This window comes from Onychomys torridus, chromosome 11 (genome assembly GCF_903995425.1).
Source record: "Onychomys torridus chromosome 11, mOncTor1.1, whole genome shotgun sequence".
In the NCBI taxonomy this organism is placed as follows: Eukaryota; Metazoa; Chordata; class Mammalia; order Rodentia; family Cricetidae; genus Onychomys; species Onychomys torridus.
The window spans coordinates 74063255-74089768 of NC_050453.1; the positions used below are offsets into that span (position 1 = coordinate 74063255).

At 42.0% G+C, this 26514-nt stretch overlaps 2 protein-coding genes and 1 pseudogene across 3 annotated transcripts in view; 2 read left to right on the forward strand and 1 right to left on the reverse strand.

Moving 5' to 3' along the window:
• Positions 1–6469, reverse strand: part of Map3k19 (mitogen-activated protein kinase kinase kinase 19) — a 42432-nt gene extending 35963 nt beyond the window's left edge. The window contains exons 1-2 of the mRNA XM_036201843.1: positions 6206–6469; positions 2111–2302 (exon numbers count right to left, since the gene is read on the reverse strand). Of these exons, the coding sequence (XP_036057736.1) occupies positions 2111–2284 (174 nt within the window). The 5' untranslated portion in view covers positions 2285–2302; positions 6206–6469. The remainder of the gene's footprint in view (positions 1–2110; positions 2303–6205) is intronic.
• A 13063-nt stretch (positions 6470–19532) lies between these two features.
• The window catches only part of Rab3gap1 (RAB3 GTPase activating protein catalytic subunit 1), a 56786-nt gene continuing 49804 nt past the window's right edge, over positions 19533–26514 (forward strand). For both annotated transcript variants that reach the window (XM_036202188.1, XM_036202189.1), the window contains exons 1-3: positions 19533–19608; positions 19707–19762; positions 25059–25134. In XM_036202188.1, the coding sequence (XP_036058081.1) occupies positions 19591–19608; positions 19707–19762; positions 25059–25134 (150 nt within the window). In that variant the 5' untranslated portion in view covers positions 19533–19590. The remainder of the gene's footprint in view (positions 19609–19706; positions 19763–25058; positions 25135–26514) is intronic.
• Positions 20848–21458, forward strand: LOC118593020 (annotated as a pseudogene).

Here is a 26514-nt window from a genome sequence, read left to right on the forward strand (position 1 = left end):
TTATAAATGTGTGCCATGACATCTGGTTTATGTGGGGCTGGGGCTCAAACCCAGGTCTTCATGCATGCTAAGCAAACACTCTGCAATTTGAGTCATAGCCACAGCTCCCAACATTCCAGTATTGAAGTCTTATAGTAGTTTATAATTTAGAAAATGAAACTCATATTATCTGTCATCTACTTATCATCTGTTTACCTAGCATAAATCATCTATCATTTATCTATATACCTATCATCTCTGTCTATCATCTTCTTATCTCAACCAATCTACCATCTGTCTACCTGCCATTGTCTACCTGCCATCTGTCTACCTGCCATCTGTCTACCTGCTATCTGTCTACCTACTATCTGTCTACCTGCCATCTGTCTACCTACTATCTGTCTACCTACTATCTGTCTACCTACCATCTGTCTACCTACCATCTGTCTACCTGCCATTGTCTACCTGCCATTGTCTACCTGCCATCTGTCTACCTGCCATCTGTCTACCTACCATCTGTCTACCTACCATCTGTCTACCTGCCATCTGTCTACCTGCCATCTGTCTACCTGCCATCTGTCTACCTACCATCTGTCTACCTACTATCTGTCTACCTGCCATCTGTCTACCTACTATCTGTCTACCTGCCATCTGTCTACCTACTATCTGTCTACCTGCCATCTGTCTACCTACTATCTGTCTACCTGCCATCTGTCTACCTACTATCTGTCTACCTGCCATCTGTCTACCTACTATCTGTCTACCTGCCATCTGTCTACCTACTATCTGTCTACCTGCCATCTGTCTACCTACCATTGTCTACCTGCCATCTGTCTACCTACCATCTGTCTACCTACTATCTGTCTACCTGCCATCTGTCTACCTACCATTGTCTACCTGCCATCTGTCTACCTACCATCTGTCTACCTACTATCTGTGTACCTGCCATCTGTCTACCTACCATCTATCTACTTACCTTATACTACCTTTTGTACCCATGGTCTAGCACTTATCTATGTTTCTATTAGGTAGAGCAGCAAGAATTGGGCTCAGGGTCTTGTGTTTGCTAGGCAAGTGCACTCTATTCCAGCTCAGGTTGGCTTATAAAGTCCTGAATGTTGCAAATATTTTTTATATAATACTGGAGAGTAAGTAAACTACATTCAAATGCTGAAGTTGGAATTAGGTACCCAGTGTGTGTCATGACTTGTCCTTGGTCTAAGCCCTAAACAGTGAACCGGGTAACTACCCAGGCTTCAAGCTACTCATAGTGTAGTGGGGTCACAGAGACAGATGAGAAAGCACCAGTGTGGTGAATGTAAAGATGGAGATGAGCAGAGGAGATTGGAGTAGTGTCAGTGAAGGAGACCACTGAGCTGTTTTTCAAAGTCCTGGAGGACTTTAGCAGACAGTTCTTACATAGGCAGAGGATGCAGCTTAGATGGTAAAATGCTTGCCTGGCACGCATCAAGCCCTAGAATTTGTCCTAAATTGCAAAGACTCGGCGTGGTGACCCACACTTATAATCCCAGGGAGATAAAGGAAGGAGGATCAGAAGTTCAGGGTCATCTTTGGGTATAGCAAACTCAAGCTAGCTTTGGTATGATAGGTAGTATTAATTATCTTTTTTTTTTTTTTTTTTTTTTTAAAGGTAGGGTTTCTCTGTGTAGTCCCGGCTGTCCTGGGACTCACTATACAAACCAGACTAGCCTTGAACTCAGAGATCTACCTGTTTTTGTCTCCTAGGTGCCAGGATTAAAGAACTGAGCCATCCTGTCCAGTGGTAGTGTTAATTATCGACTTGATAGAATCTGGAACTACCTGGGAGACAGGCCACTGGGCATGCCCAGAGAGTTTTTGTTTTTTATGTCTACATTCTTTCTAATGAGCTATTAAAAGCTTTTTTAAAAAAAAAAAATTAAAAAAAGGCTTTAAGTCCCCCAAATCTATCAGAAAACAGAAACTGAACTAGACAGTGCTGTCATAATAATCTTGACCCCTGAGCTAGGGCTTTGCAAGGCCTGGGAACAGAAATTTGTTGTAGAGGAACAGAAAGCTACCCAGCTTCAGAAAACCAAAGGCAAACCCTCCTTGCTTCCTGTTAGACTCTTTTTCTCTCTTCCCACTGTACCTCTGATAGATTTTCTTCTGCCGCAGTAATGAGAGGTGTATTTCCAGTCTGTGGGTGCTGAAAGTCAAGGTTCCCGAGGACTGAATGGACTTCAGGAATACGGCCACAGATGCATTCTACATCACCCCTGGAAACCAGGTCCAGGAAATCATGAATCAGTTTGTTTTTGTTCATCTTGCTTGTGCCGTATGCCTTAAAGAGAAAAATGGCTTAATGACACAAAGGCCAGCAAGACAGTGGGTGGTTCCAATGTAATGTAGGCTGCCTTTATTGTTACATGGTTCCTTCTTTTATAAGGAAAAATAAGATTGGGGATAGCTCAATGGATAAAGCATTTGCTGCTCCATGTGTTCAAATTCTCAGACCCACATAAAAGCTAAACAGGCTTGGCAGCCACTTGTAATTCCAGCACTCAGGAGGCTTATGGAGGATACTCAGGACAAGCTATTTAGGGATAATAGCCAGACTTGGAGAGAGAGCCTGCCTCAGCAAAGTGGAGAATGCCTGAGTAAAATGCCCAACATGAACTTTAGGCTTTTATATGTACATACATGTGCATGCATACCCACATACCATGTATACACACACATGCACATGCATGCACATCAAACACATATAGATGTAACATATAATCAGTAGGTCTGGGTAAATGGCTCAGTTGGTAAGATCACTTGCTCTGCAAACATGAGGACCTGAGTTCAATTCTTTAGCACTCATGAAAAAAAAAAGTTTGAGTTTGATCCCCAGGACCCAGATGGTAGAAAAAGAGAATTGACTCCCTAACTTCCACATATGTGCGGTGGCACACATTTACACACAGACACAAAGACATAGACATACATTCATACATACATACATACATACATACACACACACAATAAATGAAAATGTAATACAAAAATAAAAATATTGGAGTTGGAGAGATGGCTCAGTGGTTAAGCATACTGCAGGCCGCTCTACCAAAGGTCTTGAGTTCAATTTCCAGCAACCGCACAGCAGCTCACAAGTGTTTCTAACTGTAGTGCCATGGGATTGGATGCCCTCTTCTGTTGTGCAGACATTTATGCATACAAAACACCCATATACATAAATAAATAAACTTTTGTTTGTTTGTTTTCTGAGACAAAGTTTCTCTGTGTAGCCCTGGCTGTCCTAGAACTAACTCTGTAAACCAGGCTGGCCTCCAACTCATAGAGATCTGCCTGTCTCTGCCTCTCAAGTTCTGGTATTAAAGGTATGCCCCACCACTGCCCAGCTAATAAGTAAATCTTTAAAAATAAAATAATAAATTTACATAAATAATATGGTAATGTGACAGGTGATGGTGGCACATGCCTTTAATCCCAGCACTTGGGAGGCAGAGGCAAGCAGATCTCTGTGAGTTCAAGACCAGCTTGGTCTACAGAGCTAATTCCAGGACAGCCAGGGCTACAGAGAGAAACCCTGTCTTGAAAAAAAAACCACATACATATATATGTATACATTTATACATATACATTTATATATATGTATAAATGCATAACTTGCTACTTATTTTTAGCACTTTGCTTTTAAGTACATCCACATATTTGTGTGTGCCCTCCAGTTGTTTATTACACATCTACTGGATTTCATTATTTCTTCTCTCAGTGATGAGCATCTCAATTGCCTCGAGTGCTCCACCCTGCAAACAACACTGTGATAATATCCCTACTGGAGCCTGGTAATACATAGCCCAAAATTCTGCTTGCACCTAATGTGTCAAAGACATTCACTTTCACTGAAGTGTGCCAGAACGTTCACCAGAATGACCTCAGCAAGTAACACCACCACCAACGCTGGTTGACTGCGGTGACTTAGTAACCATACTACTAATCATTAACATTTAATAAGGGTCATGCTTGGAATGTCACTAAAGGTAACAAGAACAGACTATATGTTGCAAATTGGACCACAGAGAAATTTCAAGCCAGTACACATATACACCCTAGCACATCATTTGGCAACTTGGATTTATCTTCACAAATTGCTTTTTCAAAATGCAATATCACTTCAAGGCTAGGAAATGCTTTCATAAACAGGATAATTATAGCCTGTCCTTCAATAAAGCTAAAACCCATGTATTCAAATAACAACCAGGCAAGAAAGAGGTATTTATCCCATCAGACTATTCATATAGGAGAGCTAGAACCTCAAGAACCCAGCTATTTTTCTCCAAGGTTGTTACCTAGCAATGAATGTTTTAGAGTCTGTGCTTTAACTCTTGCTTGTAACCTCTTTGTTTGTGTGTTTGTTTCTCCACTAGGGAAGGCTTGACTTTGCTGTTCAGCCTGGCCTAGGTCCCGGGCTTGGCTCCAAACTCTCCATCCTCCTGCCTCACACTCTTGGGTGTTGATATGGCATTGTGTACCATGGCACCTGGATCTTGCATAACCTTTAAAAGAGAAGTAGTGACTACGCCCTAATATGAAAATAAATAATAAATTAAAAAATGTGAATTTAGCTTCATTGTAATCTCCAAGTTATCCAGTCACTAGAAGACTGGCAATGTGATCACTATTTGGTGATCCATGTCACACTCAAAGATGCCTAGAGAAAGACCGTGGCCAGTCAAGGACACTCTGTAGTGTCTCCACACATCAGTCACTCAGGTAACACAGACTAACTCACACTGCTTCTTGTGGCTGAATGTCATTTCCTCCTCTGGCTTCCAGCCTGAACATTTCAGGTTGTTTTTTTTTCAATTTATAATATTTTTATATTTTACATACCAACCACAGATCCTCCTCTCATACCTCTTCCTGCTCCATCCCAGCCTCCCCCCAAAACCCGCCCTCCCATCCCTTCCTCCAAAAGGGTAAGGCCTTGCATGGGGAGTCAGCTAAGCCTGGTACATTCAATTGAGGCAGGACCAAGCCCCTCCCCTCTACATCAAGGGTGAGCAAGGTGTCCGACCACAGGTAATGGGCTGCAGAAAGCCAGCTCATGCACTGGGGTTAGGTCCTGATCCCACTGCTAGGGGCCCCTCAAACAGACCAAGCTACACAACTGTCTCCTGTATGCAGACAGCCTAGTCCCATCCCATACAGGTTCTACAGTTATCGGTCTAAAGTCTGAGTTCCTACAACATTTCAGTTTTAAGTTTCCCATGGAGCCGGGTGGTGGTGGCGGTGCAGGCCTTTAATTCCAGCACTCTAGACAAAGTGAGTTCCAGGACACACAGGGCTACACAGAGAAACCATTCTGTTCCCAAAAAACAAAACAAAAGTTTCTCATGGAGAAAATTTTTCTTGATTTATTTAGAAGTATTTTTTTGAGCAATTTTTTTTAAACAATAATGTTTTGTTCTATAGGGTTAAGCTGGAAGGTGTGTCTTCTATTGGATAACAGTCACTTTTGTTCTTAATTGTGCTATCAGCTTGTAAAGCCAAAACTTTTGTAACTAATCGTACACAACACAGTATTTCATGATGACATTGTTCATGCATTTAGAATTTATTTTTGTATTCACTCCCTTACACTCTTGTCTCCCTCCCACACCTGCTGACCCCTTCCTCTTCCCAACTGATCTCTCTTCTATAATCATGGCTTTTGTTGTCATTATTTTGTGGCCCAGTGAGTTTTGTTGCTTTGGAGAGCATGGGCATTTTCCCAGCAAAACTTTCTGTTATATTCTACATTTGGTTTGGATTATTATATAGAAAAGCTTAAAGCAACTGAAACTTAATTTTAAGGTTAATAAAATGTGCCCCAAAATATGTGTATACAATATTAAGTAGTTCCAAAAGTTTACAAATATTTAGGTGATTAAAGTATGAGATTCTCTCTGCATGGAATTCAGTGGAAGAAAGTGCTTTATATTAATAAACTTTTCTTGTCGTTACTAGTTTTCCCTGTGGTCTGGAGGCATTTCTATAAAGCACCAGAAGGGATCATTTGTAAAGTCAAAACTAGATTATTACAGCTCTAAGGATAAAATTACTCAAGCTTCAGACACAGCTTCTCCGGTCAGTTTACCTGATGTGCCTCCCCTGGGACATTCTTCCAAGAGGAAAACAAAAAGTTGCAACATTCTGTGTTATCTAAAATAGGGTGAAAAATAGAAACTTGGCTTACCTAGTGTGTGTTTTGCTGAGGGAGTTTTGCTGAGGGATGCAATTGAAGGAGCATCCAGATGAGTATTGGCCCAATCATCCTACTTCTTCATGGCTCTGATTTCCGGACCAGCTATCAACCCTCAGTTCAGCTAGCTTTCCATTGACAAGCAGCATAGACTTAGGAACTTTTCCCTGATTCCGTTCCAGTGTTACACAGTCCAAATACTTTATTTTTAAAAAGTATTTAAAACTGGTTCTGGGTGCACAAACCCTTTGGCTCAGTGCGAGGAGACTTGCTTAGTTTACAGGCTGTCACCCAGGCAACCAGCCGCAGTGTGTTTAGCTTGGAGAATTAAAAGCAGGACAGTCTCATGGAGGCAGGAAAACAAGTGTGGTAGGAGCTTCTAAGCTGCTGTTGGAGTGGTTACAACAGTTGCACATCCACGGCTGACCCACTGCCATTGTCATCTCTTTACCCAGTGAGATGCTCTCCAAAAGAGGCGTGCCTCTGTATCCCTGCTGTGTGCTGAAAGATCCCTTTTCAAATCCAAGATAGGCCAGAGGGGTAATACAACTATAAAGCAGGAATGAAGACATTCTAAAGAGGCATAGTACCTCTCTCTCTGACTATCAGACTACTGAAGCAATGGGCCTCAAGAAACTGGAAGTCCCATGCTGGGAAAGGGAATGGCTGGAGCCTGGGGCCAGCCAGGAAGAAGGTTGTCTCCCAGGAAGTGGTTTCAACTTGAGACGGAGAGATTGGGGCCCAGACAATGGGTCAGTACTGGGCAGGATCACATTTTCCCTAGATCTTCTTAGTCATATGTACCTCTCGCCCTTTATTTAGACTAAACTTCACTACAGGATCTCAGTGATGGATTTGGGTAGGAGACACTAGACCTTTTTGTTACTCTTCCCAGCATGGCAACATTGAATAAACCTCCTTTAGCGACTTTTCATTGTTACTTGCCTATCTACATGGCCTATTGACAATTGGTGGCCCAGCCTGACTTATTTGGGATTGCCAAGATTTAGGCTCTGAACCTGATGTGTGGGGCCTGCCCCGACTTTTCCCCCCAGGGTACTCTTGAGCAGGGAGAAGTGAGAAATATTTAGATAGAAATACAGAGGAGAGAGACAGATAGAAACACAGAACAGCCTCGGGAGGGCCTGGGTCAAAACCCACCAGCCCCTTCTGTCTCTTCTAAAGGGCTATTTGTAGAAATGCCAAGGGATGAAGCAAAAGACCTCCCCCAACCCCAGCATTGCCAAGTGCAGACCCTTCCAAACACCTGGTAACCGTGCACATGGTCAATCCATCCCCTTATGCAGCCATGCTGTATAAAGCAATCTCAGATCTCACTAGGAAACCTCTGTGGACCCCAACACATTGGTAATAAGAATCCAGTCCAATAGATTGTTCCTGGACTGGTGGTGTTCATTGACCCATACTTGAGGAATCCTTTCATTAAGACACATTTATTCTTTCTCCTTCTCCTTCTCCTCCTCCTCCTCTTTGTATTTGAGACTTTGTAGCTCTGGTTGTCCTAGAACTCACTATATAGGCCAGGCTGGTCTCAAACTCACAGAGATTCACTTGCCTCTATTCCTGGGTCTACATTTCTTGTCTAGAGAGGCTTGTAGTATATTCTAACCCAAAGGCTTCAGCAGATTGAATGCATTTTTATCTGACTCATACACTACAACTAACCCAACATTGAGAGAGACCATGAAAACATTAGCTGGCATTTGGAGCTGCTGGTCTTTCCTACTATCCACTGAAGGGTGTGGAGGTCTCCTCTTTAGAGATGTGCTATTATATATTTTCACTGAAATAAGGTGCAGCTGTGCAGTCAAGAAACTCTTCAGATGCCTTTGAAAACATGAAACTTAGGGCCGGAGAGAGGGCTCAGCAATCACAAGCACTTATATCTCTTACAGAGGACCCAGGTTAAGTTCCCAACTCCCTGGGTGGGTGGGTCACAACTTCAGTGGATCTGACAATTTCTTCTGGCTTCAGTAGGCACCTGTATACAGGTGGCATACACTAACACAGATACACACATACACAACAAATTAAGTATTTGTAAAAACAACAACAGCAAAGCTTTGTTTCTTTTGTGGGGTTTTCTCTCACATCCATTCATACTCATCTTTCTAAAGGTCACATAGGGTTTGCTCTCTGCTGTACAGAGTTTTGATCAATTTTTATCAATGCTTGCTGTGTCTTTGACTGCCCTGAAATCTACTTTTATTAATTACAATAGTTTTTGTTGTATTTGTTTTGTGGTTCTTTTAAATTTTCTTCACTCAAAATAACCATTCAAGAAACACACCATTATTCCAGCTGTTTAGCTGAGGATTCGGAAGGTCAGCAAGTAGATTGCCAGACTACAAATGTAAACACAGGGTGAGGTCTGTCTCACACAGCTTAGGCTAGCCTCTATTTTGCTAGGTAGCCTAGAATGGCCTTGAACTTTGAATCCTCCTGTCACTACCTTTCAGGTGTTGGGATTACTGGTGTGGACCATTCTCTACCAATATGGGGTGCTTAGGCTTGAAACCAAAGATTCATACATGCCAGGGAAGCACTCTACCAAGTGAGCCACATCCCCAGCATGGGAATCATTTTCACATAAACAAAATCAGCATGTACTGGTCACCTTTACTACAAAATATACAACAGGAAATTCCTCATCATGGCAGGAAATGACATTAGTTCTGAAGTGGTATTTTAGAAGCTGAATTGATGGATATGCTAAGAATATTGAAATTGGGAGACATAGGAAGGTATTGAGAAAAACTTTCATTTGGGACTTAGCCAAATATGTAAATGGTTGTTGTCATTTACTGGCCGGAAGTGGTAGGAGAATGCTTGGGCTAAAACAAAAGGAGTTATTATGGACCTATTTAAGTTTGAGTTGCTTATTAGTCTCCCAAGAGTTGATATCTAGTAAAACAAATGGATCTGTAAAAGTTTATGGGACAATGGATACTATGTAGGTGAGAGATAAAACATTGAGTCACTGGGGGCAGCCATGGAATATCCCAGAGGAGTTTCAGTGAGGATCTTGTGATGATGGTGTACCAGAAACCAGAAGCCTTGAACCAGTCCAGTGACTCATTGCAATGAACATTTGCAATTAAAGCTGATTGGACAAAAGTGTGTACTATATGAGACACCATGGCTCCCAGCACCACCAGGACAAATGAAGAGGTGTTAGAGAGGCGGTTGAGATGGAGGAGTGAATAGGTTTTGTTTGTTTTGATTTGTCTTTTTGTTTGCTTGTTTTGTTTTGATTTTTTAAATATTTATTTATTTTTTATGTATACAGCATGTATGACTGCAGGCCAGAAGAGGGCACCAGATGTCGTTACAGATGGTTGTGAGCCACCATGGGGTTGCTGGGAATTGCACTCAGGACCTCTGGAGGAGCAGTCAGTGCTCTTAACCTCTGAGCCATCTCTCCAGCCCTTGTTTTGATTTTTTAAAATTTTCTTTTGGGAAGGCACTGCAGGGATGAAGAGAAGATATGAGGGGACTGGGAGGTGAGTGGAATTAGGGTGCATGATATGAAATTCCCAAAGAATCAATAAATTATGTTAAATTTAAAAAAGTTGAGTCACATATATATGCATGGCAGATGAGTTCAGTGACTGAATGAGATTAACCAAAGCGTATCTGAAGAGAAAAATATGAGGTCGTTTTTTTCATTTATTTTTATTTTTATTTAGACAAAGTCTAATGTATTTCAGGTAGGCCTCAAGCTTGATATGTAACTGAATATATACTAAAGAGAAGTGGTGTTCCCATTCATTCACTCAGGATCATTTCTATTATTTGTGTGTGTGTGTGAGTGTGTGTGTGTGTGTGTGTGTTGCACATGTGAAGGTCAGAAATTTGTGGGAGTCAGTTCTTGCCTTCTACCATGTAGGTCCCAGGGATCCAACTTAGGTCTTCAGGTTCAGTAGGAAGTTCCTTTACATGATGATTTGTGTTCGTGTGTAAGTGCGAAGTATCAGTCTAAGCACTGGAGTTATCAGATAAACAGGACAGGTCACATAAAGCTTTAAGTGGTCATGGAGTTAGATAACTGTAAATGCTATGAAGAAATTTTCAGCAAGGGAGGCTGAGAGTTACAAGTCAGGGGGGCATTATCATGGAAGATCTCCCTAAGAGGTGGCTTTGGGGGGGTGTTACTCATTCTGCTTTTGAGATTTATTTATTTATTATGGTGTGTGTGTGTGTGTGTGTGTGTGTGTGAGTATGTGGGCGCATGAGTATGTTAGTAAGGGTGTGGAAGTCAGATGATAACTTTTGGAATTCTCTCTTTCCATGGTGGGACCCAGGGATTAAACTCAGGTTCTCAGGTTTGCATGGTGAATGTTGAGCCCTATTACAAGCCTCTGAGAGACGACAGTTCATCTCTCTCTGCAAAGGAAAGGCAGCAGCTGTCCTTTTGGTGGGTTGTGTGGAGCGTTCCAGGCTGCATATGCAGCTGGTACAGAAGCACTGAAACATGTATGTGTTAAGTGCTCAGCTTCAGAAAGGAGGCTGGGCAAAGGCGTCACAACTGATGTAAGAAGTGTACAGAGGCCAGATCTTCAAGGGCCCAACAGGAGCAGTAAGGAGTTTGACTCTATTCCAAATGTAGAATTATTGCATACCATATCATTCAGGGAGTAACGGGATCTCACTTGCTTTCTGGTTTTTGGTTTTTGTTTTGTTTTGTTTTGGTTGTTTTTTTTTTGGTATTTATTTATTTGGTTGGTTAGCTTTTTGTTGTTGTGTGTGAAAATAAGAGGACAATTTGCAGAAGTTGATTCTTTCTCCTACCATGTGGGTTCTGGGGATCTGGAGGTGGAGCTCGGTAGTCAGGCTTGTTGCCAGTACTTCTAACTGCTAAATACACTCTCTGGACTTATTAGTAAAACTTGATACTAGGTAGGATCTGTTTGTGTAAGTGTGACTTGATAACATGATCCTTTGCATACACACACACACACACACACACACACACACACAGGGTGGGGTGGGGGGACAGCGGCACCGAACTGGTCAAGACTTCCCTCTGGCGGCCAACAAGCTGGAAAGCTTGCCCTCACTGGAGGACACTCCTCCAGGCTCTAGTGCTTCGGTAGCCTAGTGCACTGGCTAGGTCTTATGTAACTTGACCCAGCTAGAGTCACATTGGAAGTGGGAATCTCGGTTGAGAAAAATGCCCCTACCAGACTGGCCTGGGGACAGCCCTAGGGTGAATTTTCTTGATTGATAATTGATAGGAGAGGACGTAACTCACCCTGGGTGGGGTCATCCTTGAGCTGGGTGGTCCTAAGTACTTTAAGAAAGCAGGCTGAGCCCGTGGGCGGTGGTGGTGCACGCCTTTAATCCCAGCACTTAGGAGGCAGAGCCAGGCGGACTCTGAGTTTGAGGATAGCCTGGTCTACAAATTGAGTTCCAGGAAAGGCGCAAAACTACACAGAGAAACCCTGTCTGGAAAAAAAGAAAGAAAGAAAGAAAGAAAGAAAGAAAGAAAGAAAGAAAGAAAGAAAGAAAGAAGGCTGAGCAAGCCCTGAGGAGTAAACCCAGTAAGCAGCACCCCTCCATGACCTCTGCATCAGCTCCTTTCTCCAGGTTCCTGCCCTGACTTCCCTCCGTGAGGGAGTGTGACCTGCTAATTGTAAGATGAAATAAACTCTTTCTTCTTTAAGTTGCTTTTGGTCATGGTATTTTATCACAGCAATAGAAATCCTAAGACACCCAATGAACTTCTCTAATATGTTCCCTAATACACTCTATTCTTACATCATTTTGTATTTCTTTTGTGATGATATAGACGACTTTATTTCTTCTCTCTGTCCACGGAGACTCTTCTTCCCAGGTAGAAAAGAGGATGGTTAGAACAAAGTCTCCAGGAATGTCATCTTCCAGTGTAAGCATGAGCCTGGAGTCCGATCCCCAGAACCTGCGTGAAGAAGATAGGCATGATGCCATGCACGTTGAGGTTGAGACAAGTGGGTACCTGGGGCTTGCTGACCAGCCAGCCTAGCCTATTCAGTGAGTTAGTGAGAGATTCTGTCTCAAAAAAAAACCAAGCTGGGTAGCTTCTGAGGATGACACAGGAGGCTGGCCTGTGATCTCCATACACACATATATGTACACACATGTTCGTACATATATTATATATCATACATATTTAAACCCACGTATATGTTTATATATAATCTAACCAAATATTTATCAATATATAAAGATAGAATATGCTATGTGATATATAATTAATTAATTACATATATAATTAAAACATGCGGGCTGGAGAGATGGCTCAGTGGTTTAGAGCACCGGCTGCTCTTCCAGAGGTCCTGAGTTCAATTCCCAGCAACCACATGGTGGCTCACAACCATCTGTAATGAGATCTGGTGCCCTCTTCTGTATACATAATAAATAAATAAATAAATAAAATCTTAAAAAAAAATGCACGAACACACAACAGGCTCCTTCATGATCTCTCTGTAAAATAACTAGATAAACAAACCAACAAACAAATCCACTTTTCCTCACCGCTATGCCGCAGGGACAAAGAGGTCACACTTAACATGCCAGCGATGCAGCGATCGTGGACAGTGGTGCTGCCTCAGCAGAAAAGCTTCGTACACCGGAAAAACCCTTTAGTCCTGTTTCTGCGGAATAGCTTGAAGCTGCCCAAGCATTCCTGAAGTATTCCCAGGGCTCTCTTAACACTGAGGCTGCAGTCAAAACTACAGTTGTCCTCCTTTCAAGCCTTCCAGCATTTCACTGAGCATTAATGTTTCCTGAAATGATTTCTCCCCTCTATATAGACAAAATGCAATAAAATCCACAGCTCCTGTTAAGAATCTGGGTTCTCCTTTAGTGAGCCAAATGCTAGTGTGTGAAATTCACAGTCTTTAAAGATCTCCTGGGCATACGATCAGTTCTAGAAACATCCACCAAGAATCTTCTATATGTGAAACACAATAGAGGAAATAAAAGTAATTAAGGCACATCCCTTGTCTTCCAGAAAGTAGAATATACTGGAAATATATAATAACTAAACGATAGGGCTCGCACTGTTGCAGAAAGAGAAAGGAAGAAATGAAGGAGGGGAGGGGAGAGGAGGGAAGGGGAGGGAAGGGAAGGGGAGAGGAGGGGAGGGAAGGGAAGGGGAGAGGAGGGGAGAGGAGGGGAGGGGAGAGGAGGGGAGGGAAGGGAAGGGAAGAGGAGGGAGGGGAGAGGAGGGGAGGGGAGGGAAGGGAAGGGAAGAGGAGGGGAGGGGAGGGGAGAGGAGGGGAGAGGAGGGGAAGGGAGGGGAGAGGAGGGGAGGGGAGAGGAGGGGAAGGGGAGAGGAGGGGAGGGAAGGGGAGGGGAGAGGAGGGGAGGGGAGAGGATGGGAGGGAAGGGAAGGGAAGGGGAGAGGAGGGGAGGGAAGGGGAGGGGAGGGGAGGGGAGGGGAGAGGAGGGGAGGGAAGGGAAGGGGAGAAGAGGGGAGGGAAGGGAAGGGAAGGGGAGAGGAGGGGAGGGGAGAGGATGGGAGGGAAGGGAAGGGGAGAGGAGGGGAGGGAAGGGAAGGGAAGGGGAGAGGAGGGGAGGGAAGGGAAGGGGAGAGGAGGGGAGGGAAGGGAAGGGAAGGGGAGAGGATGGGAGGGAAGGGAAGGGGAGAGGAGGGGAGGGGAGAGGAGGGGAGGGAAGGGAAGGGGAGAGGAGGGGAGAGGAGAGGAGGAGTCGGCAGACTAATCATTCAATTTGACTTTTCTATTTTATGGAGTAAAACTTAAATTCTCTAGGGTTGGTGACTGGGGCAAAACTTAACTCTCTGGGGCCAGAGGAAAAAGGGAAACACACACACACACACACACACACACACACACACACACACACACACCCCTTTAGGGTCTTTCTATCATCTCTCTCATCTCTTTATTTCTTTTCTTACTCTATCCAGATGTAACCCTTCTGTACCTCACTTGATAAATTCCTTCTAACTAACTTTCATCTTTTTTCCTTACAGCTTATGTACCCCAGCAAACATCTTTCAAGCAGTATAAAAGTTGCAATGTGGTTACATTCTAGTTTTGAAATGAATGGTTACAATGAATGCAAGTAAAAAGCAATATGTTTTCCATAGTCCTCACGTGATTACACATTTTAGTATTACAGGTGAAAAACAAACTATCCCCAAGAGCCCACGTATGTTCATGTCCAAGCAGTTTCTTATAGATTAACAGAGTATAAACAAGCAAAATATTTTTCTCAGCCAGTTCTTTTACTGGCTGGCTGCACTTTGCAGTTACAAGGAAAGGATCAATCACTTTATTATTTATCTTAAATGGTAATCTTATAAAAAAATCTTAAAGAATCACAAATCTAGACTTATTTAACTCCTCAGGGTGCATACCCACTCATCAACGGTTTCTTTTTTTTAATTTTTTTTATTTTTGAGACAGGGATTCTCTGTGTAGCTTTGTGCCTTTCCTGGAACTCACTTGGTATCCCAGGCTGGCCTCGAACTCACAGAGATCTGCCTGCCTCTGCCTCCCAAGTACTGGGATTAAAGGTGTGCGCCACCACCGCCCAGCTAATCATCAAGTTTTAATGAGGAAGCTGAGGGCAGAAACGGAATTAATCATCACCCTTGATCACCAACCCACCCTAGCAAGAAAGGCATGTCAGCTAATAATAACCAGGATGCTTTGTTCTTGTTCCTTGACCTCAATGTTTCCCTCACTCAACTATGTGCCTTTCTAAACTTTAAATTGTTCCCCAAGGTTTTCTACCTCAAAGCCATTAACAAAAACACCTTAACCTAACCTTACTAACACTTCTACACATCTAGATTCTTTCTAAGGGTGATGGTTGAGCCATTAATCTGCTCTGCAGCAATGCTTGGAAAAAGTCAGTCACTATTATTGTAAGTACCACTACCAGTGCCCAGTGAGGGACTAAAAGCTCCCTGAGAGTCTTCATATAACCCAGAGATTGTGAGGGATGTGGTGCACAAAACAATGAAACAACAGAAAAGTGGGCTTCATTTTTAGGATGCAGTGTGTTCTGAAAGTCACTTGGATATTTTTCCTAGCACTGATTTTTTTTTTTTTAAACTGAGGATCGAACCCAGAGCCTTGCGCTTGCTAGGCAAGTGCTCTACCACTGAGCTAAATCCCCAACCCTCTAGCACTGATTTTTAAAAAGAGTTTTAGGAAATTGAATAAACATCACACAATCCTTTCTAAACCACCTTATCATTACTTGTGTCTTATCTCTGTCCTCAGATGACGAACACAGTGGAAGGGGATGATTATTCACTGAATCCCTCCACAGGATCAACTACTCGGTAGACGCTTAATGAACGAACAAACATTCCCAGGCAGTTTTGACTTTTTAGAGAATCTCTCTTTGAAGATTCTTGTTCCCATGGCCCTCCTCTTCCAGTTGCAGCTTCTATTGGAGGCATTCTGGGACAGCATCATGGAGAATTCCTCTTTTGTCCTGCACAGTGCCATCAAGACGATAGATGAGAACATCTCTCCAGCCCTGAATTTTTCATCTTAGTACAGACCTTTTTAATCTTAAGAGATCGGTGAAGAATTGCTTTAAGTCAATATATCTGTAATGCCAACACAAGTGATGCTGAAGCAGGAGGATTACTGTAAGTTTGAGACCAGCCTGGGCTACAACAACCCTATATATCAAGTATGCAGTGCAATTCAGTGTGGTTGACTTGCTCTTTCTTTAGTTAAAGTAATTTTAATTGGCTATTCACACAGATGGGTAGAAATAACACTCAAATATTCCAAAAAAAGTTTGTGTAAGAGACAGACTCACAGTGCCTGCCCCTTCTCTTCTATCTTTTGTCTCAGCTTCTCTCTAATCTTTTTCCTACAGTAACCTGGATGCAATGTGATCACAACGATTCTATGACTGAGACTGTGAACGTTCCACCAAACACCTTGGAGAGCAGGCAGCTTGACAGACTGAGTCCCACACAAGCGATGTTTTCTTTTTCTTTATGACCTAATTAAACTGTTATGCCCCCATGGTCCCCTGAGGTCCCAGCTGAGGGTGATTTTTCCAAAGCTTCTAATCTCTTAAATTGCCTGTGCGTCAAAATAGCTCCCTGTGGCCATTATTGGAAACACCTTGAAATAACTGAATTATACTAGTGAGGAAACAAGTTTCTAAGGAAAAGCTGTTGCCTCAGGATGTAGATGGAAAGAGCCCTTCATCCTGGAGAAACAGGATCTTTTCTGCTTTTTGAGGCAGTGGGGGAGAAAAAAAATCTAATAAAAGAGTGTTTCCCATGGGTTTCTACATCATTAGCATCCTGGCTTCACACTTTGCTCTAACAAATACTTTATTTTAAAATTTTCTCCAGGGAAAGGACAAGAAGCCAAAAATATCTCGGAAGAAACCTTGCCTTAGCAACTCATTCGGCAGCTTCATATATTGTCTAAAATTTAACTTCAGGAAGCAAAGCCTTGAGACTTCTATTTTCTGAATCTTCTTCAACACTGATCAAGGGGGGAAGAGTAATGCCTTGTATGTGAGTGAGTTTCCTAGTTTTCATGGGACATTCATTGTAAAGACTACTACACGGCTCACCTATCTCAGGCTGGACATTGGGCTGTTTTTATGTGAACTCAATCTTGAATACAATCCTGCATAGTAACTGGTATTATAGACCCCTTTTTACTAGTATGAACAGGGTTAGGGAAGCTAAAAATTTTTTAAAGTTAAATAGTAAATGGCTAAAATTAGATCAGTCTGACCCTAAGACCCACAGACCTACTTCACTTTAAAGATCTTAAATGTGAAAAAGAAATTCTTTTCAGGAGCAGAAGAGATGGCTTGTTCGTTAAGAACACTCACTGCTCTTGTAGAGGACCCAGGTTCAATTCCTGGCAACTCACAGTCTGGAGGATCTGATGCCCTCTCCTGGCTTTTGGGCTCTGTGGGTACCAGTGATGCAGGCAAAGTACCACATAAGAAGAAAAGAAAAGAAATCCTTTTCCATGTACGAAAATCCCTAAGTCTCTATCCATTGTTTACTCTCCTCTTTCTAGGCTTTTGTGGAGCTGATTGATTTCCTAGACTGGCTGGCCAGGCTTAAAGTGAACTCAAGGAGTTGAAGATATAGCCCAGTTAGTACAATGTTTGCCAAGCATGCACGAGTCTCTGGGTTTGATCTGTAGCAACACATACACCAAGCTCATGTACAATATTTCATTATACATGACAGAATTTTTCACAGTTTATTATTTGTTTATTGTGTGTGTGTGTTCCAATGCACTGCCCACCACATATGTGAAGGTCATTTTTAAAACTACATGTATTTATTTATTTATTTATTTATTTATTTATTTATTTATTTATTTGTTTGCTTGCTTGCTTGGGGGAGGGCTGGCAGACCTGTGGAGGTCATAGGATAATTTGCAGGAGTTGTTTTTCCCTTTCACCATTCGGGTCCCTGAGATGGAATTTAGGTTTTCAGGCAGCATGCGCCATTACTTGCTGAGCTATCTTGCTGGCTTGAGATAGAATTTTTTTTTTTTTTCATTTTAAGATTTATTATTTAAAGCCTGGGTGTGATGGTATATGCCTTTAATCCCAGTATTCTGGTGGAGGCAGAGGCAGGTGGATTTCTTTGACTTTGAGACTAGCCTAGTCTACCCAGTGAGTTCCTGGAGAGTTAGAACTACATACTAGAAAGACCTTGTCTTTGAGAAAAAAGAGATTTATTATTTAATTCTTATGTGTCTGAGGGTTTTGCCTGCTTGAATATATGTGGCCAGAAGAGCATGCTGAATCCTCTAAAACTAGAGGTATGGAGGGCAGTCATGTGGATGCTGGGAACCGAATCCAGGCCCTCCACAAGAGCACTCAATGTTCTTAACTGCTGAGCCATTACTCCAGTCCCCAACAGAACTCTTAGTTGGCTCTCCTGTTCTTCAGTGGTTTAAAAAGTGAAGCATTCATCAAACAGCATGTTGCTCTCTTCAAATATGTAACTTGTTTGATTTTTTTAAAATTTAACTTTAATTGTATAGTTCTCCCCCTCAGGGTGGTTTAGGATAAAGAGATGGTTTACAGGATTTTGGTCAGTGTCTATAAGTCAGTAAAGTTTGAACAAGTTCTGAGGTTATAGCTTAGATATAGTTCAGGTAGAGCATTTACCTAGCATGCACATAGTCCTGAGTTCCAGCTTCACTGCATAACCCAGGCTTGGTGCTACATGCCTATAGTCAGGATACTCAGAAGGTGGATCAGAAACTCCAGATCATTCTTCTCACCACAATGAATTTGAGGCTAGCTTGGGAACCCTGTCTCAACAACAACAAAACAGAAAGCATTTCAGTGAAAACAAACACAGAGAGTCTTGGAATTTTAAATACAATTTGACCACACACATTTAGGATCTTTGCTATATAGGACTGTATATGTCCCTGGATATCTATGAATGTGGTTCAACACATTTGTAGATGACAATATCATGTGACAATGTCAAAAGGTTCAACAGCTCTGCCTGAGTCCACAGAATACTTTTATTTTTTAAATTCTTTTTAAAATATTTCTGAGGGGTTGGGGATTTAGCTCAGTGGTAGAGTGCCTCAGCTCCGACAAAAAAAAAAAAAATATATATATATATATATATATGTATATATATATATATACACATATATACACACACACACACACACACACACACACACACACACACACACACACATATATATATATATATATATATATATATATATATATATATATATATATATATATATATAAAGGGGCTGGAGGGATGGCTCAGCAGTTAAGAGCACTGGCTGCTCTTCCAGAGGACCCTGGTTCAATTCCCAGCACCCACATGGCAGCTCACAGTTGTCAGTAACTCCAGTTCCAGGGAATCTGACACCTTCACACCAATGCACATAAAATAAATTTTAAAAAATTCTTAAATTTAATTTAATGTGTGTGTTTGTCAGAATCTAAGTCTGTGCACCCATGTGCATGCCTGGTGTCAGTGGAGGCCAGAAGCCGGCACGTGATCCCTTTGGACTCGAGTTACAAACATTTGGGAACTGTCATGTGGGTGCTGGAAATCGAACCTAGGTCCCCTGGAAGAGCAGCGGGTAGTCTTAACCGCAGAGCCATCTCTCCAGCCACTACAGGATTTTAAAAAATATTATTAAACAACCCAGAGGGAGAGTTGAAGTCACTTTTAAGATCCTCCTGCCCAGAGAAAAGGCACCAGGTCCTCCGGGGGCGGGCCTGCACCGAGGCCACACCTACTCCACGGCGAAGCCACGCCCCATGCCACTTAGCGCCCGCCTCCTAGCTCTCTCCTTCCCGGCAGCCTCCGCGCGCGGCCTGGCACTCCGCTCCGCAAGATGGCTGCGGACAGTGAGGTGAGTTCCGCGCCCTGGTTGCGTCTGTCCCAGGGTTCTGCCGCCCACGGCGACTGCTCCGCGGCTTCATGTCTGTGCGCTTGTCTCTCTCCCCGCAGCCCGAGTCCGAGGTGTTTGAGATCACGGACTTCACCACGGCTTCGGAGTGGGAAAGGTGAGTAGCGCCGTGGGTCGGAGGGAGACGCCCACGAGCCGTGTCTCCCGCTGGCCAGCTGTGGCTTCTTCCGCATCACTCACCGGGGCATGTCAGACAAGCCTTCGGACTTCGCCTTTGAAAAAAACAAACAGAAAGTTGTGTTGACTTCCCGACACCTCCCGGACACCCAGGTCCGTCTCCGAAGCCGTCCCGGTGTCTTCCGGTTTTCTGTCTGTCTGCCTCAGTTGTCAGTTTCCTTCCCGTGTGTACTGGAAGAGGCTTCCTGGACCGCTCCGATGGCTGCTCATCTGCCCTCCTCCCACCGTCTCCACCCTGCCTTCCAGAACAATTTATTGACAAATTTAAAATTTTGTGATTTCCCTATTCCTGTCCTCTCTGCCCTCCTGCCCCCTCTTTCCTTTTGCAAACAGTAGGCCTTTGGAATGTTCTGATTCACGTCATTATTAAACTTGGTATGTGGCCAGGCTGCCTGAGCTCGTCGGACTCAGATGAACAGCTGTTCGGTGACATTGTGTTATCACTGAAGTTAGTTGAAAGCTAAGTTTGTGAACTTGATAGCTTAGACTGTGAGTTTTCTATTGATTGTCACAGAAACCCTTTAGTTATGGGTATTGAGGTCGTTTTATTATTGCAGTGTTTGTAGGCTTGCCAAGTTTCTGGCTCTCATAATATTAAATGGTGGCAGAGGAATATATTAACGACCCTTGATGAGGTAGTACTTTGACATGTATGTCCACCCCACACTTCAGAGAGGCAGTAAGACTAACAGACTGGCAAGACTTTATGGGCAAGTACTGTGTGCCCCAGCTATCCTAAAGATGGGGACAGCTATCTATACCTTTAAAAAGCCCAACAAGCTGGGCAGTGGTGGTGTACACCTTTAATCCCAGCACTTGGGAGGCAGAGCCAGGTGAGTTCGAGGCCAGCCTGGTCTGGCCTCCATGGACACCAGGTACACATGTAGTGTGCACAGACATACATGCAGGCAAAACACTGCATGCATATAAATAAATTAATTTAATGGGGCTGGAGAGATAGATGGCTCAGCAGTTAAGAGCAGGCTGCTCTTCCAGAGACCCAGGTTCAATTCCCAGCACCCACACTCCAGTTCCAGGTGATCCAATACCCTCACATAGACTTTTATGCAGGCACAACACCAATGTGTTTTTAAAAACACATGAACTGGATAGAGGCGGAGTCTCGAGAGCATTCAAGATTTGGACCACCATGGCAAAGGAAGGCATTGCTGCTTGAGGTGTAATGGATGCCAATACTGCCTTATAAGAGGTGCTGAAGACCACCCTCGTCCGTGATGGCCTAACATGGCACAGTATTCATGAAGTGCCAGGCCCATCTATGTGTGCTTGTGTGCAATTGTGATGAGTCTGGATGTCAAATAAGTGAAGGCACTTTGTGCTGAGCATCAAATCAGCCTAATTAGGATCGATGACAGGAAACTAGAGGGGTGGGCGGCCTCCTTAAAATTGAGGGGAAGCTTCTTAAAGTAACGGTTGGTTGCAGATGTGTAATGGTTAAGGACTATGGCCAAGAATATCAGGCCAAAGATGTCATCAAAGAGTACTTCAAATGCAAGAAATGAATAAAAAGTTTTGGCTTCAAAAGACTTTCCTGAGGGGAGTATTAAATTCTTTGGTTGCTCATGTGGAAATAATTGTTAGCACAGTTATGAGGACTGTCAGAAAGTAGGAAGTTAAGCTTGTCTTCTAAGTTTCTCTTTGTAGAATAAAACCAGTAGTTTATAATTCATGAGGCAAATGTGGAGACTTAGAAGGTTTTTTGTTTAGTTTAGTTTTGTTTTTTTGAGACAGGGTTTCTCCATAGAGGCCTGACTGACCTGGAACTTGCTCTGTAGACCAGGCTGGCCTCGAACTCAGCCGCCTGGCTCTGCCTTCTGAGTGCTGGGATTAAAGGAGTGTGCCACCACCGCCTGGCAACTGAGGTTTCTTAAGCCTTGATTTTAATATTTGGATGAAAAGTTCTTTTCAGTATTGAATGCAGATGAGGACATGACTGAGGAGAAGGCTTATTGTAGACATGAGGGAGAGAACAGGGAGGGGCATCTGGAAGAGTCCTGACTGAACTAGCCCTGAAAGGAGGAGGTGGTGGAGAGGAAGAGAAGAGGGAACAAAAGACCACATGGGAACTAGGAGACCAAGAGAATGTGTGGTCAGTGGGGTTACACAGGAAGAGAGACTAGGGGAAGTGAAGAGACGCTCAGGGGAGGGAGGGATAGGGAATGCCAGTCTAGATAACTCTGTGACAGATACTTGTGAGTTCGGACTGAGGGTGCCTAGTGGTTAGTGTAGACCTTGGTATGCTAATAAGTACCACAAGCAGAGTTTAATGGAAGAGCTATAAGTCACTTTTGCCAGAGATTTTAGCAAGTAGGAACTATCTTCTTAAGTTCCTGAGGCAGTGCTGCTGGCTTTTGTCTGAATGCCAGAATGGCAAAAGGAATTTATTGAGACCTAACAAGTATGTTACAAAATGGAAAGGGAAAAAAAAAAAAAAAAAAAAGAGGAACATGATTGCTCCTAGATATGATGGAGGAGAAAGCTTATTATAGATATGTGGGAGAACATAGCCAGAGGCAAGGACATCTAGGAGAGTCCAGAGTGGTCATGATCCGACTGAACTGGACCATGTGAGGAGAGGGGGAGAGAGGAAAATCAGATACAGCAGCCAGGAGGCCCAAAAGAAAGCTGTCAAAAAGACCAGGTAACCAAAATGGTTGGTTATATAGGGAAGGGCATCCCAGCCCTGGGCCTGGAGAAGTTCAGGGTAGGGGCGGGGTGTGCCAGCTGGGAGGGCCCTGTAACAGGTAGGGACTGAGGGATGCATGGAGAACCTGTCAGCCAGTGCCTGCTTTGATATGTTAGATAGGCACCTCAGCCTTTGTCCCAGATTTGAAACCTAACAGTTATGTACCATACAGGTAGTTTATTGAGAAGACTAAATAGAAACCTAAAATTATTATTTTTTCAGTTGAAAAATAGTCCATGTGTAAGACACCATGTAAGATTTTAGGGAGTTAGAGCTAGTAAAAACAAACAAGGCTTAGCATGCTTATCCCCACTACTGTAGTAAACAAGCAAAACTTAGGAAAAAAAAAATAAGGTTCCTGCTCTTCTTGAAAGTATAGTCTGGCAGAAGAGACAGACATGAGTCACATAATATGACTGAGTCTGTAATTACATGTTGACCTAAAAGCTATGAAGAGAAATGGAGAGAAACCTCTTCTTCCAAAAGCATTTCAAAAGAACCTAATGTTCTAATATAGAAGGGGTTAAGTAACTCATCAGCTAAGATACAGAGAATAGTTAGAGAAAAATGCTACTCAATTTTTCTAGTCAAATCTCAATATTTTTAGGGTATAATTGTCTCCTAGCAAGTACTGGTAGAGTTCATAAGTAAAGTATTTGAAGATGGTGGTTTTACTCTGAAAATTATATTTTAAACTATTTTTACTATAGCAATAATACCTTGTAGTAAAATAAAAAATACCTTTGAATCTTCCACTGAAGATAGCTATTAAATTTTGACATACTTCTTTTAATTGTATGTGTAAACTTTTTTAGGTAGAACTATATGAATGATTGTTTCTACAACTTTCTTTTTTCGTTTAACACATGGACATTGTTCTATTTCTTCAGATGTTCTTCAGAACAATTCTTAGTAGGTACATAGTAGTCTAGTGAGTGGATGTGTCACAAACTTTTGACTGTTTGCTGCAATTGCACATGAAAGTAGCTTCCAGTTTTTACTTTTATAAAAAGTGCAGTGTAGTTTAGTGCTTTGCTGTGCAGTTAGGGGTTGCTTGGGATGGAACTCAGGCTTTTTGGTAAGTACTGTACTGTAATACTGTAAGGGCTGTATACCTAGACTGCTCTAGTGTATGCTTAATGTACATTTTTGCTCCTCATTGGATATAGTTCACTTTTTTTTTTCTTTTCTTTTCTTTTTTTTTTTTGAGACAGGGTTTCTCTGGGTAGTTTTGGTGCCTGTTCTGGATCTTGCTCTGTAGACCAGGCTGGCCTCGAACTCACAGAGATGCACCTGGCTCTGCCTCCTGAGTACTGGGATCAAAGGCGTGCGCCACCACCTGGCTAGTTTACATTTTTATTTGTTTTGTAAATGTAAACTTATTTTTAGTTCATTTTCAAATTTAGTAACTCATTTGTTTAAACTCCTCCAAAATAAATTCATATATGAATAATTACTATTTTAATTTTAAGGAGTTAATGAGAAGATTCAGTCAAATCACAAGCTGATTTTTATTATTATTACCTGATGTCATTACTGTCGTAAATGCATTAACTCATAATACTGTGGAAGGAAAAATCTGATGCCTTGAAAACAGTTAACGTTAATTACTCTAGAAGCACTTTCTAGATGTTTTAGGTAGCAGTGCTGTTGCTAGATTGCACCGTATTTCTCTCAGTGTAAGCAGCTTGACATTTTTCGTTTGTTGATGCTGTGTTAATTTGATGCTAATCAAATTTAGTACACTTTTAAAGATTCACTTATTTGTTTTATTGTCTGTAAAAAGTTTTCACCTGCATGCATGTCTATGTATAACATGTGTGCCTGGTATCTTCAGGTCAGAAGAAGGCATTGGATCTTCTAGAACTAGAGTTGCAGGTAATGTGAGCCACTATGTGGGTGCTGGGGATGGAAATTTTGAAGGTAGGGAGAAGTGATCAGTTGTATAATTGTCCTTAATAAGTATCATTTTAATCTGTCAGTTTTTACTTCTCTTCTAAGTTTATTGTATCATATTAAGGAGGATTGTTCACCAGGAGGTGGTGCACGCCTCTAATCCCAGCACTCGGGAGGCAGAAAGTAGTCTGATCTCTGTGAGTTTGAGGCCAGCCTGGTCTACAGAGCTAGTTCCAGGACAGCCAGAGCTGTTGTTACACAGAGAAACCGTGCCTCAAAAAATAAAAAAAAAAAAAGAAAGAAAGGAAGGAAGAAAGAAAGAAAGAAAGAGAAAGAAAGAAGATGGACTGTTCTTAGTTTATATTTTGTGGAAAGAAGGCTTTTATTGAGTGAATAGATTTAAATGAATCAAAAATTAAGAGTTCTTCAACTAAACAACATTGTTTCTGCTTTTATTCTATATACTCTAAGTTAGGCTCATAGTATTAAACTTGTTGAGCATTTGCTAATCATCTCTAATGTTAGGATATAAGAAAATGTCTTTCTAAAGAAATTGTATAGTAATAGGAAAAATGTGTGGTTATGTATTTAGAAAATTTTCCCTCCTTCTTAGGTTTATTTCCAAAGTTGAAGAAGTCTTGAATGACTGGAAACTGATCGGAAACTCTCTGGGAAAGCCACTTGAAAAGGTCAGATCCGTTTGCTTGTGTCTCCAGTTTGGAATTTACTTTGAGATCCTATTTTTAGTCCCTTAATTACACATGGTGCAATTGAATTAAATGTTTAAATTTTAAGTTATATATAGTCTTCATGAACATCAAATATCATCTGAAATAATATGGATTGGAATTTGTAGCAAATGATATATGTAAGACATTTGTAAACTTATTTACTTATTGACTGATTTGGTTTTTTTGAGACAGGGTCTCACTGTGTAGTTCTGGTTGTTCTGGAACTCACTATATAGACCAGGCTGACTTTGAACTCAGAGATCTGCTTGCCTCTGCCTCCCCAGTACCAGGATTGTCACCAGGGCTTGCTTGTGAAACATTATTTAAATCATAAAGTTTTACATATGATGAATGTCTTTGTGTAGTTTCATTAATTTCTTCTGAGTTTACTTTTCTGAAAATCTAAGTTTTTTTTTAACCAATTAATATTTTTTCAAAGTTTTTTTTTTTTGTTTGTTTGTTTGCTTGTTTGTTTTGTTTTTATTTCTTCGAGACAGGGTTTCTCTGTGTAGTTTTGGTGCCTGTCCTGGATCTCACTCTGTAGACCAGACTGGCCTCGAACTCAGAGATCTACCTGGCTCTGCCTCCTGAGCTCTGCCTCCTGAGTGCTGGGATTAAAGGCATGTGCCACCCCTGCCAGCTTTTTCAAAGTTTTTAATTGATCAGGGGAAATTGGACTTACCAAGAGTTCATTAAGAGAAAAACGTCTTAGTATAACAACTCTTGATGTAATTATCAGCTGCAGTTACTTTGCTCAGTTTGTATTGATATTGTACTAATAACCACATTCTAGGTGTTTCCTCAAGAGAATATTCTTAGAACAGACTTCTTGATTTACTGAAGGGATATAATTTGATCTTAAGCTTATCCAGATGTAGATGCTTAGGAAATCTTTTAAAAATTACATTTGTATGTAGGCATTGGTTCTTTCCTTCTTCCAAGTGGGTCCTGCAGTTCAAAGTAGGTCATTGGGCTTGGCGGCAAGTGCTTTAATTTTTTTTTTTCTTTTAAAGTAAAATTGACCATCTTTTTTATTATTATCCTGAAATACCTTGAAATCTCAATATTGCTAGTGGTTTCAACTTCATGGTAGTGATAACAGAATTTAGGACGTAAGATCTTTTTTCCCATATGAATATGAGCAAAAAAGCAGCTGTGTTGCATGAAATCTAAATGAGCTTATAATGAGAACCTGGAGCAAGATATTGAGGTAAATGCTGAAAGATCAGAGAGACCGGAACAAGCCACTAGAGAAACTTCTTACCACTCCCAAATCCTCAGGAGGTCCTGTCTCCACGAATCCTCAGACTGAATGCCTCTCAAGTCCTCAGCCGAAAG